Source organism: Centroberyx affinis, unplaced genomic scaffold, assembly GCF_046629955.1.
Source record: "Centroberyx affinis isolate AG114_WGS23_722 - 3 ecotype Tasmania unplaced genomic scaffold, CSIRO-AGI_Caff_v1 ptg000548l_1, whole genome shotgun sequence".
NCBI classification, from domain to species: domain Eukaryota; kingdom Metazoa; phylum Chordata; class Actinopteri; order Beryciformes; family Berycidae; genus Centroberyx; species Centroberyx affinis.
In genome coordinates, this window is record NW_027279193.1 from 52,557 (window position 1) to 67,892 (window position 15,336).

General features: G+C 45.1%; 1 protein-coding gene across 1 annotated transcript in view; it reads right to left on the bottom strand.

Annotated features, from left to right (window-relative positions):
- cdk6 (cyclin dependent kinase 6) overlaps positions 1 to 15,336 on the bottom strand; it is a 33,644-nt gene that overhangs the window by 4,401 nt on the left and 13,907 nt on the right. The window contains exon 5 of the mRNA XM_071517996.1: positions 6,037 to 6,146. Coding sequence (XP_071374097.1) covers positions 6,037 to 6,146 — 110 coding nt within the window. The remainder of the gene's footprint in view (positions 1 to 6,036; positions 6,147 to 15,336) is intronic.

Sequence of the window (15,336 nt, forward strand, 5' to 3'; positions counted from 1 at the left end):
ACTTTGTATGATAGAATTACAATATGGTATCGCACAAGGTTAAGAGGTGAGGCGCAGCCAGAGATGTTGTACGCTTTCTTTTTCTGTTATGTTTTGCTTGTTGAAGATGATCAATCGCCAGCAGATGTCAATGTAATGCAGGATATGTCGGTGTATGTGTGCTTGAGTTTATGCATTCTGTATCCATGCCTGATAGACTTACAGTTCAAGTGCACCCCACTTAACTGAAGTCAACAGAGAGACTGGCTAGCCCCATGTGCTCCGTGCATTTTCCCACTTGCTGGAAGCTTTGCATAGCTGAACACCCACACTTTCCTACAGATTCAGACACTGGGAGATTAGTCACACAGGGGTATTTTGCACATTTTTACAGTGACAGCAAATACTTTGTCACATGCTACAGTTCTGAAGTTCCCAGAAAAGCCTCTGTATACTCAGAATTGAGATAGACCGTTTGTATCAGTTCGGCGTAACTGGCATCCTTAACCAGTGGACATGTTTCCTTTTCTTTGACTGTTGCATCTTTTCTTAATACATTCGACTGTGAAAGAGGACCACATGTACAGGTCTTTCAGGGTGAAATACTGAGCTGAGGTTTTAAAGCCCTTTAAGATCAGACCAAACCAGTTCTGAGTCTCGCAAGGGAAGAAAAAAATTCACCTACAGCAAAGTCATCGTGCCAAAACAAGTAGGGCTGATAATTCCAAGAGGTCCATTTTTAAACCTGGAGTGGTTTGTCGGTTTGTTGGAGAGGATAACTGGATTCACATAGGGCTGGCCACTGGCATGCACACACAGTCAACAGCCGAGCGCGAACGTACATATGCACACACACACACACACACACACACACACACACACACACACAGTGTACACATACCAGCCTGCAAACACGCACGCGCACACAGGGTTTGTTTCCCACCCAGAGATTTACACGTGCACGTATGTGCACGTGCACATGCACACACAAACACACACAGAGGTGGCAGTGAAGGGAGGACTGAGACTGGGTTGGGACAGGCAGCTGAGTCACGCTTCTTTAGTGCCAACACCGCTCTGTCCCACATTCCACTGAGACAACCTCTGGAATGTGTGTGTGTGTGTTTGCACATGAGTGTGTCAGTCTATCTGTCTGTGGGTGGGTGGGAAAGAAACTGTGTGTGTGTGTGTGTGTGGTGTGCCCATGTGTTTAAGCCTGTGTCTGTGTGTGCCAAGTGGACATGATACATACAGTATTGTGTATGTATCATGTACAGTATGTGTGTACTAAGTTTGTATGTATGTGTGAGTTTGTGTGAAGTACATGCACACGTGCATGTGAGGTTGTGTCTTTGAGGCTTTATCAATTGAGCTCCATACTGTGAGAAAGTCAACACGGATGTGGGGCCTCTCCTGCAGCATTAACACAACACGTTCGACCTTTTCGATTGGAGGAATGTCAACAAGCGCTCGCTCCCTCATTCACTCAAACCGTGACTCATCTCGCCTCCATCCCAGCCATACAGATGCAGACTTGCATGATATTTGTTCAAATTCCTTTGACGACAAGTACCCAGCCATACTCGCTACAGTAGACAGTCATTGAAAATAGTCAAAGGAGGAGGATTTTCACAATGGCATGTTTCGTAATGAAAGTGGTGAGCTGAGAGGAAGGTGTTCTGAGGCGAAAACCTTTGATGTGTTCATGAGTCATGAGATAAATGGTTTTGGGGCCATGGTTGGAATTTTCTGACCTGCAGAGTAAGGTGACATCGGGTGAATAGGGGCTGTCGCTGCACGGAGGGGCTCTGACACAATGACTAATAGTGTGCAGAAGAGATTTCTAAGCTGATGTAAATATGGGTAAATCCATTTGTTACCAGAGAGTTAAACCACGAGTGGGGATGTCTTGTTTGGCTGTCAAAGACCGATTAAAACCTTTATTGTTTTGCAGTTTGGTTCAAAGCATTAAACAGCTTTCTCTGCCCTTCTCTTGTTCTCTACTGCTCCTTCAATCACTCTCTTTTGCTTTCTCCCACTGCTTCTCCCAGGTGCCCTTTAATCTCTAACAGGTGGCCTTTTAAAAAGCCATCTTAATCACCTGCAGAGGAGAGAGAGACAGAGAGAGAAAGGGTGAGGAAGAGAGAGAGAGAGGTTCTGTTCATGGCCATCAAAGGGTCCTGCCTTGCCTTCCGCCTCCAGGCGAAGTTGGACAGGCGCCAGGTTGTGAAAACACACACACACATACACACTCAGGCTTTTTACAGCTTATTGTGTCAGGGTGAGAGAAGAGGTACCCCAACCTAGACCATACACACACACACACACACAGACCGCTCGCACCAGGATGCTACCAGACAAGGTAGGATTGTTCACTTCAGATTGAACTAAGGTGCTTACAGGAATACTATATGGAACAGGGATAGGACCTCCTGCGCAGATTATTATATGTGTGAATCTTAGTGTTGCCTAATGTTGCTCCTTGGTTATTTGGCTGTAACATGCTTATAGTAACCTGCATGTAAAATTGCCACAATTTCTTTTGGTGCATGTTCTCCTATGAAAACATATATATTTTTTAAGAAAGTAACTTTGTGCTGCTCATGATGTCTCAACAGTAGTGTATGCGGTCTGTATGGCATTAAGAATTTCAGCCTTGACCTCACCAGAAGTACGGCTCTGAAATTGCATCCAACTGCAATTCGACCCAATGAACCGAAGCGTTGACTGAGGTATTATGCGCAACCCTGACTGTGAATACATCAACTCTAAAACTAGCTCCCAAACATCACCTGCACTCCATTGCCATCGTTCAAACAGAAAACAAACAGCAAAATGCTGCCCGACTCCAGATTTTATCTACGTGAGGGCTGTACTCACAACGGCCAATCTGAATAAAAAAAAATTTCTAGTTCATAATATGGATCATATATCTTTTTGTGATCCGTTCACAAGCCTTTGGACCAAAATCTGGAACCAGAAGATTTTGTCAGGTTAGGAAGGGGGTGTTTGCACTTTGCTGTTAGAGCAGCACTGGCAAACTCAATCCTGGCAATGATCACATCTCTTTCCATTGAAACATGCAGAAAGAAAATAAATAAAAAGGAAGTAGAGAGAAAGAGTGTGTGAGAGAAGCTGCTCACTGAAGAACTGGAAAGAGACAGATAAGCTAAATATAGTCAAGGTAACACGCAAAACTAATCCTCGACACACTCGATTAGATGAACTGCGGCCTATAGCCTGTTTATATTGAAAGAAAAAAAATCATGATCACTTCCTTGTTATCAAATGCTGGTTGATCTATGACAGAGGTTACATGAGGTTAATGTGAGATATACCATGTGGTAAAATGACAGTTGAAGCGTTTTCTTTATATAACTAAGCAATGCATTACATTAATAGATCTCTACACTGAACGGGATCCTGTCTTGCAATATTCCTCAAGGTCCTGTTCTAAAAGCAGGAAACCCAGAATCTAAAGACAACCGCTGTCCTTCGCCCTCTCCTCTTTTACGCCATCCTAATGTATGTGAAAACATGAACATATCCTCTCCAGCACAATGAGGAATTGTCATGCGTCACAATTTGAAACGCATAACCTGGAGCATACATGCAGGCATGAACACAGTTTAAGGGACACAGTATCCACAGAATTTCCTTACTGACTCAAATTTTAAAGCCTTTCAACTGTTTGCTAAATTAGACATTAGCGTGCACAAAATATGCGTTGGGCATCAATTTGAATACATTATAGTGTTTTGAACATTTCATCTTCCTGAACCGGAGTCACTGACAGATAGAACTAGTCCTAAAGAACCTCCGTTCTTAAGGGTTTGGATAAACAAGGTTGTATTGTCGAGTTCAGTAGACCAGGGAACTCACTACACATGCACACAAAACACATTAATAATATAACATGAATACTATATACAAACACACAATCCCCTCTCCCTTCCTCACCCCTCACCACTACCATAAAGCCCATACATACATTACCACTGAGTCCCACCTGTGGTGCAAGGGCCGTTACACAGTGTGGCTGTGTGCATGCTGGGGAGCGGGGACGGTTGGGGAAGGAAACATAAATTACTGGCAGGCTGCTCCTATTGGCACCCAGCCCTACCTCAGAATGACTGCGCTTATCTAGTCTGGAGCACACCACCGCAGGCTAGCTAGACCCCCATTCACTGCTGATGACAAAACACAATGCTGCACATACAATGCCACATAACAAGTTGACTTGGATCGGTAATACTGTGATGGTTTGTTTTGACGCCCTTAGAATAATCTAATTTTGTTCCCAATGCGCATGCACTTCAACGTTTTCAGAAAAATGGTCCGTCATTAGCTCGGCTCTCCAGTGTGCGAAGTTCGTTAGACCACAAACTGACAAACACCTATACCAAGAAGCCGAATCCTGACTTGCGCGCTGCAACCACAGCAGGCAGCGTGTCATCACTGTAATAGTTTGATAAGCCAACCGAAATGCGATTGTTCTTTGCTCACAATGCATCTGGCAGGCGTCATCTAAGGCAAAGATGACAAGTTTGAGAAACACCCTAATAACTGATTCTTTAGCAATGGCAGTTGATTTTTGTGTTGAATGTAACTCAGAAATTAACCACAAGTGAAAATACTGTGCACATCATGGCATTTCAGTATTTTAACTTGCAGCAGAGGAAATATTATCTTTTCTGCAAAATTCACTGGGGTGTCAATGATAAAGTTTTCACATCGAGATTGTTCCACCGCTGTGGTTTTAACTCTAACATTAAAGTACAATTCTACCAGTCTTGGACCATGTGACACAGAGAATATGTGGACAAAATTAGGAAGAAAGACCAGGCCAAGAAGTTGCACCAGACTTTCTCTACACAGATCTAGCATATACCTTTCCATGTTCAAATACTTTGCATGCACATTCATGCAAACAATAAATGTGCACTTCATGGGAAAGAAACACTGGCAGCTGACTTTCAATAATATACTGTGGCTCCTCATGGAGACCAAGTCACAAGGTCTGAAATGAATCAATCTTTTTTTCTTTTATAAGAAGTGGTTTTCCACTGCATGGCCTCAGACAGCACTACTGTAGTCCATACTAGACTAACCAGTGATGTGGTGGTAAGTTAAAAGGTGGGTAAACTAGGACCTCCAGTTGGTGATCAATCATAAGGCAAACAACCATCAATATAAACAAAAAGCAATAATAATTTCAGAAAAACATTTATGTTTATTTCCTTAAGAGACCCTATATAACTCAAACATAACCAAAAACGCATCAATTTGATACTACTTACTGTTATATATACACTACAAATTTACATCCTACCAGCCTGAAAAAGTGGGTAAGCTCTATTCTGAAAATAAAAAGGTAGGTAAAATGAGTTTAGGTTTAGTTAGGTTAGGTTTTAACGGCCTTGGCCTCAATTAAGTTTGGTCGGCGTGACGAAGCAAAGTCGGTTCATACCAGGTCTAACTGTTCCGCATTAATACTGAGATGAAAAACAAAAACATTTTAATGTACACATGAGAACGAGCTACACATCGTGCAGACCAGGAGAGGAAGACCATTATGGCGCGTACAGAGCCAACTTGTATCTCCCATTGTGCTGATGCATGTCGGCGACTGTGTGACTGTTTCTGCATTACCATGGTACACACACTGAGAAAATATTGAACGTTTTTTTAACGAGTCAGTTGGCAGTTGTTGAGGTGCGAGTGTTTGGTGTGATTTTAGTGTGAAAGCAGTACAGTGTGAGGATAGAATGGAAGTGAGGGAGGGAAGCATTTTGGATTCTCATAATGACGTGTGAATGGCGGCGCTGTAGGATGAGAGTTACGTATGTGGCTGGACAAAATGCAGCTAGAGGCCCTGATGTGAGGGCTTGGTGCCAGTATGCGGGTGGTTTCTGGTTTGAGTCCCTTGCAAGGCCTCTCTCCTCTGAAATTACGCTTCCCTAAAGCAATTCTTCCCTCCTGTTGCCCTGTTATCGCTCCTCGCTCCAGCTCCAACTTTCAAAGGAGTCAGAAGTAAATCTCCTCTCCGGCTCTCACCTTCTCCTGAACATCTCAGCGAAGATGCAGCCGACGCTCCACAGGTCCACCGGTGTGGCGTAACTGGACTGGAGCAGGACCTCTGGGGCTCGGTACCACAGCGTCACCACCTACAACACGCACACACACACACACACACACACACACACACACACACACAAGAACCAAACATATAAACAATACGGCAATAAGGAGAGAAGCTTACATATAAAGACACACACACCTGTCACCTGATATCACATTCCTAATTACACCCCATTATACACGAGTTTCACCTGAGAGCAGCACTATGAAAAAGTCAGCCCTATATCTGGGGGGGGGGCTCTGGCTCACTCACACACTCACACACACTCACACACACGCACACTGGGCTAATGCTTCTCTGCCCCCATCTTGGGGTTACATAAGACATGAAATCATATCTGGCAGGGCAGGTCTCTCTGCTCCCGTTTTGGTATAGCCACATCACACAGTCTTTCCATAGCAAGCCACCAGGGACGTACAGTACTGTGTGTGTGTGTGTGTGTGTGTGTGTGTGAGCACACACGCAGGTACCCATTACAATGAATATCTGTTTTACTCTGGATTAAGCCTGGCAGACGTCTTGTGTATGTAAAGCCCTAAACAAGTGATAATGGGTTGACTTTCAATGATATTAACCACCAACAAAAAAACAACAACCACACTTCCTGACTCGCGTCAAGTAACCCAGCACCCACCTGAGGTACAACAGCAGCCATTTTGTGCCAGTTCACACTAACCATGTTCTCAGTTTCCAAATTTGTCCCTGTAACTCTATTGGGAGCTTTGTGTGTGTGTGTGTGTGCGTGTGTGTGTGTAGCCTTCTAGCCTGCAGGAAAGCAGCAGCATTGTTAACAGCTACAGTAGGGAAAGCCTCCAGACAAAACTCAGTGACCCCTAGTAAGAGAGTGGAATGGTTCCAGGTGCTTTCCTAAACTCCAGATTTTTCCAACAGCTTTTGGCCGCAGTCCCCCCCTCAGGCGCTGCTGACTGCTTATCGGCATCCTGAGAGTCTGAGGCAAATGTTTGTAAGCAAACAGACAGCGGTGTCACTTAAATATCTTTATTAGCCGGTTTGGAGTGTTTGCTGGAGCGCGCGGAAAGACGATACCCTGAACTTTTGGGATGTTGCCTACAACGTGCCTCACATGCAGGTATGGATGGTAAGAGAGACATGAATCCAAGGGAAAGGAAAACTGTTAACTATGAAACAGTGAATGTTAGTCCTTGCTAAAATGCTACTGTTTTGCCTGGGAATTTGCTCTGCGGGTCAACAGTCAACCAGCTTAATCAAATTCTTTATGGTTAATAGACTTATTTGAACTGTAGCAAGAGGGGAAATCCTGCATAGCTGAGGCAGACTCATTATCTGACCAGCCATCATACTACGCCCCCCCTCCCTCCCCCGAGCTGAAATTCTTAAGTGAGGCAGTTAACAAGAGAGTATGATAAGGAGAATAAAAAGTTCAGTCACATTTCTTCTTCTGAACTGAATGAGACTATTTTTAGGTCTGGGGGCTGCATTTTGCAGATGTGTGATACTTTCTCATCTCCCGCTTCCTGCTTTAGTGGAAATAGGGAGGAAGTTACGGCTAATTGGCTGAGAGTTGTCGGTCGAGTCATGTGACCAGAAATGAGACGCACATGACATGTACTGAAAACGAACAGGCAGACTGTGTGGGCCATTGAAGAGTTTTAGAGCAGTGAAACTGTCGGAGTGTGGGTGACCTCAAAAAAAAAAAGCATGAATGAACGTTGCACAGTGCGCATTCAGCCGGGTGACATACTGTCATTGATTTTTTTTCCATGTTGGAAACTCAAAGATTGTGTTGTCTTTTTTTTCTTTTTCTCATTTTATTTCCCTTGTGACAAGTTGATATTCTCTTCATCTTCTCTGCCAATATCTTCATTTTCTCAGCTCAAATTTGGGTTAAAGCAAGCTTTCATTTTTATTACCCATAAAGAGCTAACAATTCAGAATAGAAAAGGATTCAACCTCAAAAGTTGGATGAATGCATGTGTGAGCTACGGCCCAATCAAACCCCTTCCTGTAATTCTCAGTCTTGCGGCTGCGGGCCCAACTGCATGTGACTCCAGTCTGCTGCATGGAGCTTGCAGCCCTGCAGACTCCAAGCTCTGGGTTTGTATGCATGCACACACACAGCCTTCTAGGAAGAACCACAGACCTACAGCTGAGGGTATATCCGCCTCGGTGCAATACACTGTTATTCGAAAACCTGGCCTGCAGACACAGGCACATACATCATGCATGCACGCACACACATACACGCATACCCACACCGGAAACAGAGATGCATTAATACTTGCTGCCATCAAAAAATCCCCCCCCCCAGACTACTTCTATATACTTCTACTACTTCTACTTCTACTTCTACTACTTCTATACTATCCTTTATTTTCCTAAATAAGCACGATTTTCTTAAATCGTCAAACAGTGTGGGTGAATGTTCGTTAAATGGCTCATCCCAAACTTCACTCATTCATGCAGCGCTTCAGCATGCTTATTTTCATTCCGGCACAAACAGGCTACTGTCAGCGTCGCTTTCCACTCGGCAATCCTCCTCTACCTTTCCCAGACCATCTACTTCCTCCCTCTCTCCTTCCATCTCTCGCTCCTTCTCTATAAAATACCCCTCTTTCTCTGTCCGTCCTTCTGTAAGCCCAGGCCTGTAAAACACACGTCTGCGTTGCAGTAAAGCCTACACATCTCGGTTAGAGAGTCTGTGTTGTCCATTGCTGTGTCTCCATCACACACACTCACACACATTTCACACTCTCCATAAAACACTCCAAATGTCTCTGTATAAGTAAGGCTGTGAAACTAAATATCCCAACACTGTTACCTCAAGAAAAGAACACAGTCATGCCCTAAACACACAACTTAATAACCCTATTGACTCAGATGTTTGCAACAATAACACATGGACTATTGTAAACAGAAAAGGACATTCCCCATTTGAAATGTTGCTCTATTCGCTTTTTTCTCTCCTTTCCCTTCCTCTTCTTCCGACCACGTTCGCATTCCTTCTTCCTTAGTCGCTCTTTCTCACCCTTCTCGTTCTCTGTTCTGCTTCACATTATCCCTCCCTCCTTCCCCTTTCCTGCTCTCCCTCGTCTATACAGGCTGAGCAGAGCGACAGACAGAAACACAAACACATAATATAGGACAGTCAGACAGACAGACGGACAGAAAGTGAGCCAGCTCTACACCAGCAAGTCTGTGCATTGCTCTTAGGTCAGTAAGCCTGCCTCCCTATCTGTCTCTCTGCCTGTCTGTCGCCCTTCTTCCCTTCCGCCTGGCAACAGAGAAGCAGGAGGAGGAGGTCACTCCGATAAAGCAGAGAGAGAGAGAGAGAGAGAGAGAGAGAGAGAGACAGAGAGAGAACGAGTGAGAGGCTGACTCCAGATTAAAGGACAACATTCTGGGCATTCCTTTCTGCTGAGAGCATCTCCCCCCCACCCCCCCACCCTCCTCCTCCACCTCCGGCCCTCTCCGCTGCGCTCTCCTCCCCGCTCCGCTTCACCAGGGCCCAGGGAGGAAATGGCTGCTGCTGCCCCAGAGGACCTCCAGACCTCCTGGGCCGGACCTCCAGGCCTGTCTGACCTGCAACATCCGGACCCATGCCACCAGAGTATGACAATAGAGTGCATGCATATATGTGTGTGTGTGTGTGTGTGTGTCTGTGTGGCTGCACGTGACTGATAAAGCACCTGTCTTTGCCTGTACCAGTTTGTTTCTGTGCCAAGTGCTTGTGTAAATGTGTTGTGTGTGTGCATGTGAGTATCTGCAGCACATGCTTGATGGTCAAATTATGGCTAAATTACGCAGTTGTCGAGCACCACATTTTCCAACCCCACCTCATATGTGTATGTATGTGACCCTCACCCCTATCCTCCCTGACTCCCCCCCACCGAACCACCACCAGCACCAAGCCAGAGGCGTTTCTCTGTCCCTCTCTCTGCGTGGATTTCCAACGTTGGACCTTCAGAGCGACCCGGTGAGATGAGGATGACTGAGGCCGAGGCTGAGGGGCTGCAGCGCCGGAGGCTCTGCGGCTGATGGAGCTTTGGCCGGGGGCCCGTGTTTACATTCCCTCTCTCTGAGGAAGCCCAGGATGAAAGAGCCCCACTGCACACACACACACACATATATACACGTGCACACCCACGAGCACTTGGGATGCAGGAGAGACCCCTCGTCTGACAAAATAGGGACTGCTCCTGACCCAACTGCTATCGTAACTGAATCAATGACGGTATCATTGCCAGTTTTTGCTAAATCAGCAATTAATGTATCTTTAAGTGGAATCGCAGTGCAGTTAGTTCTTTCCAAAGGCCGCATTTTAAATGGCCACAGGCGGACTGTCCCATGCTTTCTGAGGCTTTAGCCAGAATTTGATTACATTCCTGAGGACCTAATTCCACTACAAATTAAAGTCTTCCTAAGTGAATCTCCAAGGAAAACAGAAAATGGCTTCTGAGCGTGTAGGCAGGCGACGTATGGGAGAGATAGCGGATGTTAGGAGTAATTTGTGCGAAACTATGCACTCGGAGAGTCAAGTCGAGGCCGTGATGTTGTGTCTCCAGAGAGGCCCCATTCGAAGCTCCAGCAGTCAGCCATGTTGTAAACACCATTATTTCACTCCTCCCTCACTTTCCCTTCTTTCTTTCTCTTGTTTTTCCAAAAAGGACAATTTACAGTCCCAAACAATACTGCTGCGCCGGGCCAAGAAAGGAAGAAAGGAAGGAGAGAGAAGATTTAAGAGAGAGAAGGGGGGGGGGGGGGGGGGGAGCAGAGTAAGACAGAGAGAGAGAAAGAGAGAGAAAGAGAGAGAGAGAGAGTGAGAGCGAGAGGGAGAGAAGCTGCTAGCGACAGGGCTAGCGAGAAAAGTGCAAGAGCAGCACACAAACTGTATACAGTAAAAGAGAAAAAAGGGGCACCACAACTGTTGCCAAAGTATGCACAGCGTACAGGAATGCAGCGTGGGGCCCTCGGCGAGCGAAACAAAGACAGCACAGTCAGTGGCTCTCTCTCCCCAGCGCTACCACATCCGCACATCATTAGCTGGAAAATTCCTGATATATGCTGTAATTTTTTCTCTTTTTTTCTCCTCTTCCTCTTGCCGTTGCTGGTACAGACAAGGCTTTAATATCCAGATGCCGTTGTGTGTGTGTGTGTGTGTGTGTGTGTGTGTGTGTGTGTGTGTGTGCACGCACGCACCATACACACACACGTATACGCATATACATACACACCAATCAGTCCCCCTTTTCCCCACCTGGAGGGTTGCCAAGAGGCCGTCAACAATTAATACAGACTGAGGACCAGTGAAGTGAGTGGTGTTCAGAGCTGGAGTTAAGGGGTGGGGAGGTGGGGGGGGCTGTGTGTGTGTGTGTGTGTGTTGGGGGGCTGCTCCGCTCTGCCGGGCGCACTGGCGGTGGTAGAGGTTGCACAGGAAATACCAAATAAGACCTGCACTGTGCATTGTGTGTGAGTGTTTGTATCTGTATGTGTGTGTGTGTGTGAACATGCATGTGTGTGTGTCGATGTGTGTTTGAATGTCTGCATGTGTATGCCCTATTCGTGTGTGTGTGTGTGTGTGTGTGTGTGCAGGCAGCTGTGTGTGTGTATGTCTGTACTGTACTGTATGTGTGTTTGCTTATGTCAAATTGGGGCCAGCCCCCTTTCTCCAGCCGGCTGCAGTCAAAGCATAGAGGATGGACTTTTCCTTTTTTTTCCCATGCGGAGCCGTTTGAGGAGATATCTAAACATTCCCAGAGTGCGCTGCACGTGCTCTCCTGCGTGCCGCACAGGGGTTTTTCCCCCTCCCTCTCCCTGCCGCTGCCTGCCTGCCTTTCTGTCTCTGTCTGTCTATGCTTCCAGAGTAGAAGCACATTGTCTGGCATGGCACAAAAGGATAGATTCAGCAACGCGGCAGTCAAGTTCATCCTTGGCCATCGCTGAGAAATTCATTTTCAAAGGTCCCTCTATTGCCGAATTCCGTCACACAACTAGTGATGATGTGGTGCTGATGCTAGCATGTAAAGTTTGTAGGTTGTGGGAGTCAAAGCTGACTGAGACCACATGTTATGTTAATTAGGGTTAAATATGGAGATGACCTCATTGTCTAGAAACTGTGCTCATAGAATAATTAAGAAATATCAAGTGCCACCAAAGAGGGGAAAACAAAGCTTAGAGAGCATGTGGTTTCCCTTCTTGAAGAAAGCATCTGCATTGCCATCATTATCTTGTAAGATTATCATAACAAGCCAGGGATGAGTGCACACCTAGTTACGCTTCCCCCCCACCCACACCCACACCCACAGATTTCAACTCGTATTCATAGTGATACAAGGGCCCAGAATGGGAAACACAACTCCAGACTGAATATACAAATCCAGACTGAATAGAGTCTGACTGCTCTTGAAAGCATTGTATTGTAAAAGTCTGTCCGCTGTTTGAGCACGGGCAGGAAATCTGGTTTCAATTTGTTTAATGTTGTCTGAGATATGGGTGTCTTGTTCTGGTAAGCATAGTGGGAGGGCTGTGAGCAGAGGGAACCAGGGGGAAGAAACGGGAAAATACCTTTGATCAGGTAACAATTACACTCCTCTGCATGTCACCCACCTCAAAGAGCTTACAGGAAACTATGCAGAACATGAGAATTACTGTCCTACCGCTGTCTCACAAGGTAAAACCCATTCAATAATGTTACAGGAGAATAGACCAGTGGAGGTGATTTTACAGTAATTATCTGTCATGAGAGAATTGCACGACTCCACGTACACTACCAGTCACGTTTGGACACACCTGATGTTTTGGATTATCTTAAAGCCATTTTGATCTAAAGGCTTTTGCGTAAATGCTTGCAATTTCTTTCTTAGACAAATATAAATAGTGAAGTTGATGCCTATGTATGAATTTCTTTCCAAAGCCTTTGTTTTTCCATCAAGGCAAAGGGCGGCTACTTTAAAAAATCTAAAATATAGGACAGTTTTGATTTGTTTAACACTTTTTTGGTCACTGCATAATTCCATTTGTGTTATTTCATAGTTTTGATGTCTTTACTATTATTATAAAATGTGGAAAATAAAAAAAATAAAGAAAAATGTGGTGTGTCCAAACTTAAGACTGGTAGTGTATAAGTATTCTTCAACTGATATTTTCTGTTTAGGGGCATTCAGCCGTTCAGCAGACGTCATCATCATGGGGGTTGATGAGAGAGATGGTCCTTCGGTTGTTAGGCGTTGCCAATGTGAGGAATTCATTCCATGGGCTGGAGAGTGCAAGGGGGAAGGACGGGAAAGGACCCAGTGGACTCCCATGGCAACCTGTGCTTATGACCAATCAGAGCAGGAAACACCAGTTTAGCAGGGAGGAAGTATCTGTGACACATGGACCAGCTGTGCGCTCTAATACCGCTACATTCACATGTAAGTCTGTGATATGTACACAGTGCAAATGTATCAACATTTGAAAGTGTATCAACATATTCAATGTGCTTTGTACCGCAGCACTATAGACTGTACTGCAGTGTCCCTCTTAAGGCTTTTTATATCATAAACATTAGTGCCTGATCTAATACTCAGCTGCACATGGCTTTTATGACTTGATTGTTCTAGTTTGGGGGTCACTGGTTCAGTATGATCATATAAAAGCAAATTTAGAAGCCATTTACTCCCATACATTCCGCTTTAGGGGTCAAATAAAAGGATGAGGCTTGAAAAGTAATAAAATCCCAGTCAGCTCACCCATAACTCAATAACAGGCCCACTTAAGATAAGCTCAGATGCAAGACAAAAAATATACCTGCCACTAATAAGTTTATCTTGCCATCTCCCGTAGATTATAGCAACCACTCAGTTTAATTTGGTTTCAAACTGGAAAAACACAAGCGTTCAGCAACAATCGTTCAAATAAAAGTCCAGTGGCGTTCTCCATAAGTTTCTAAATCCAATTTGATAGGCAACGACATGCGCATGACATGCTTGGGAAAGGAACCTAATGGGTTTCATGGGACAATCCAGTCAGTCTTGTATTACAATGGTTGCCAATGTGTGGATGGAAAAAGATGAAAAGACCACCATGGTCAGGTCACTGGAGGTTACCATAGGAAAACAAGCCCAAAAACAACATCTGGGCTAACCTCTTCTGACTTTTGCTGATCTGAGATTGGAGTTAACTGTTTGTAGTCTTGTCAAGACTACAAACAGTGTAGTAACATAGATTTATGTGACCTGAATTTGTTCCAATGATTAGATGTGGATAACTTGTGATTAAATATTGCATTACACAAAATTATTTCTTCAAAACTGGGCCCTCTAGGGTAGGATTTTGTTTAGAGAAGTTTCTGTAGCGTTCATTCCAATTTCAAACAACATCAAAAGAATTAACGTTCCAAAAAGTGCTTCAGCAGCAATGGGATTTCAATGTGATGGACAGGAAAAAAAGACTTCCCTCTCTGCACTCTTTTCTAGCATGTCAGCTTAACCCATCAGCTTTACCCATCTGCCTGTCACTCAAGGCAGTACAATGAGGCTGTAGCCAGACTGGGGTCATTATAAAACCATCAACAAAGCAACGGACCCCCAGGGACCGCCAGGGGCAGCCTAATCTGGACCCCTGTACCAGCCCAATGGGTGGTCTCTCTCTCTCTCTCCCCCCCTTGTCCTTTCACTGGGGGCAGGCGGGGCGATGCAGCGATGGGGTGGAGGGAGGGTGAAATATGCGGGACATAGTAGGTGGGTGGTGGGGCTGTCGATGGGGCCATCAGTCACACGCGAGCATGCATGTGCACGTGCACCCGGACTCACTCACACATGTTTATACACACACAGAACACATTTTCCGCGGATGACATATTAACAGCCACCCAATATGTTGCTAGGTGAGAAAGCAAATTCATCACAAAAAGAGAAGTTCACGCCATACTGGTAAATTATCAACGGAATGTACAAGCCTACTAGTTTCAGTTAGTGAAACTGAAAAAGGAGAGGAGCTGGGGACTCTTTTGGCAACTTATGCAAATGCTCTCCTCATCCATCTTGTCATTCTAGAAGCGCTAAATGAATCACATTGAAAGTGAGAGAGAAGTGTCTTGTTCGCTTAAGCAACAGCAGTTCTCTAAAGCCCATCTGTCTGCCAGTAACGGTGACACTAGGTGACTAAATAAGTAACTACTGGTCTGTTGGGCAAAGGGGAAGATCCTCTCAAATGGTGTGCATGTGTGTGTGTGTGTTGCAGACAGTATATAAGAG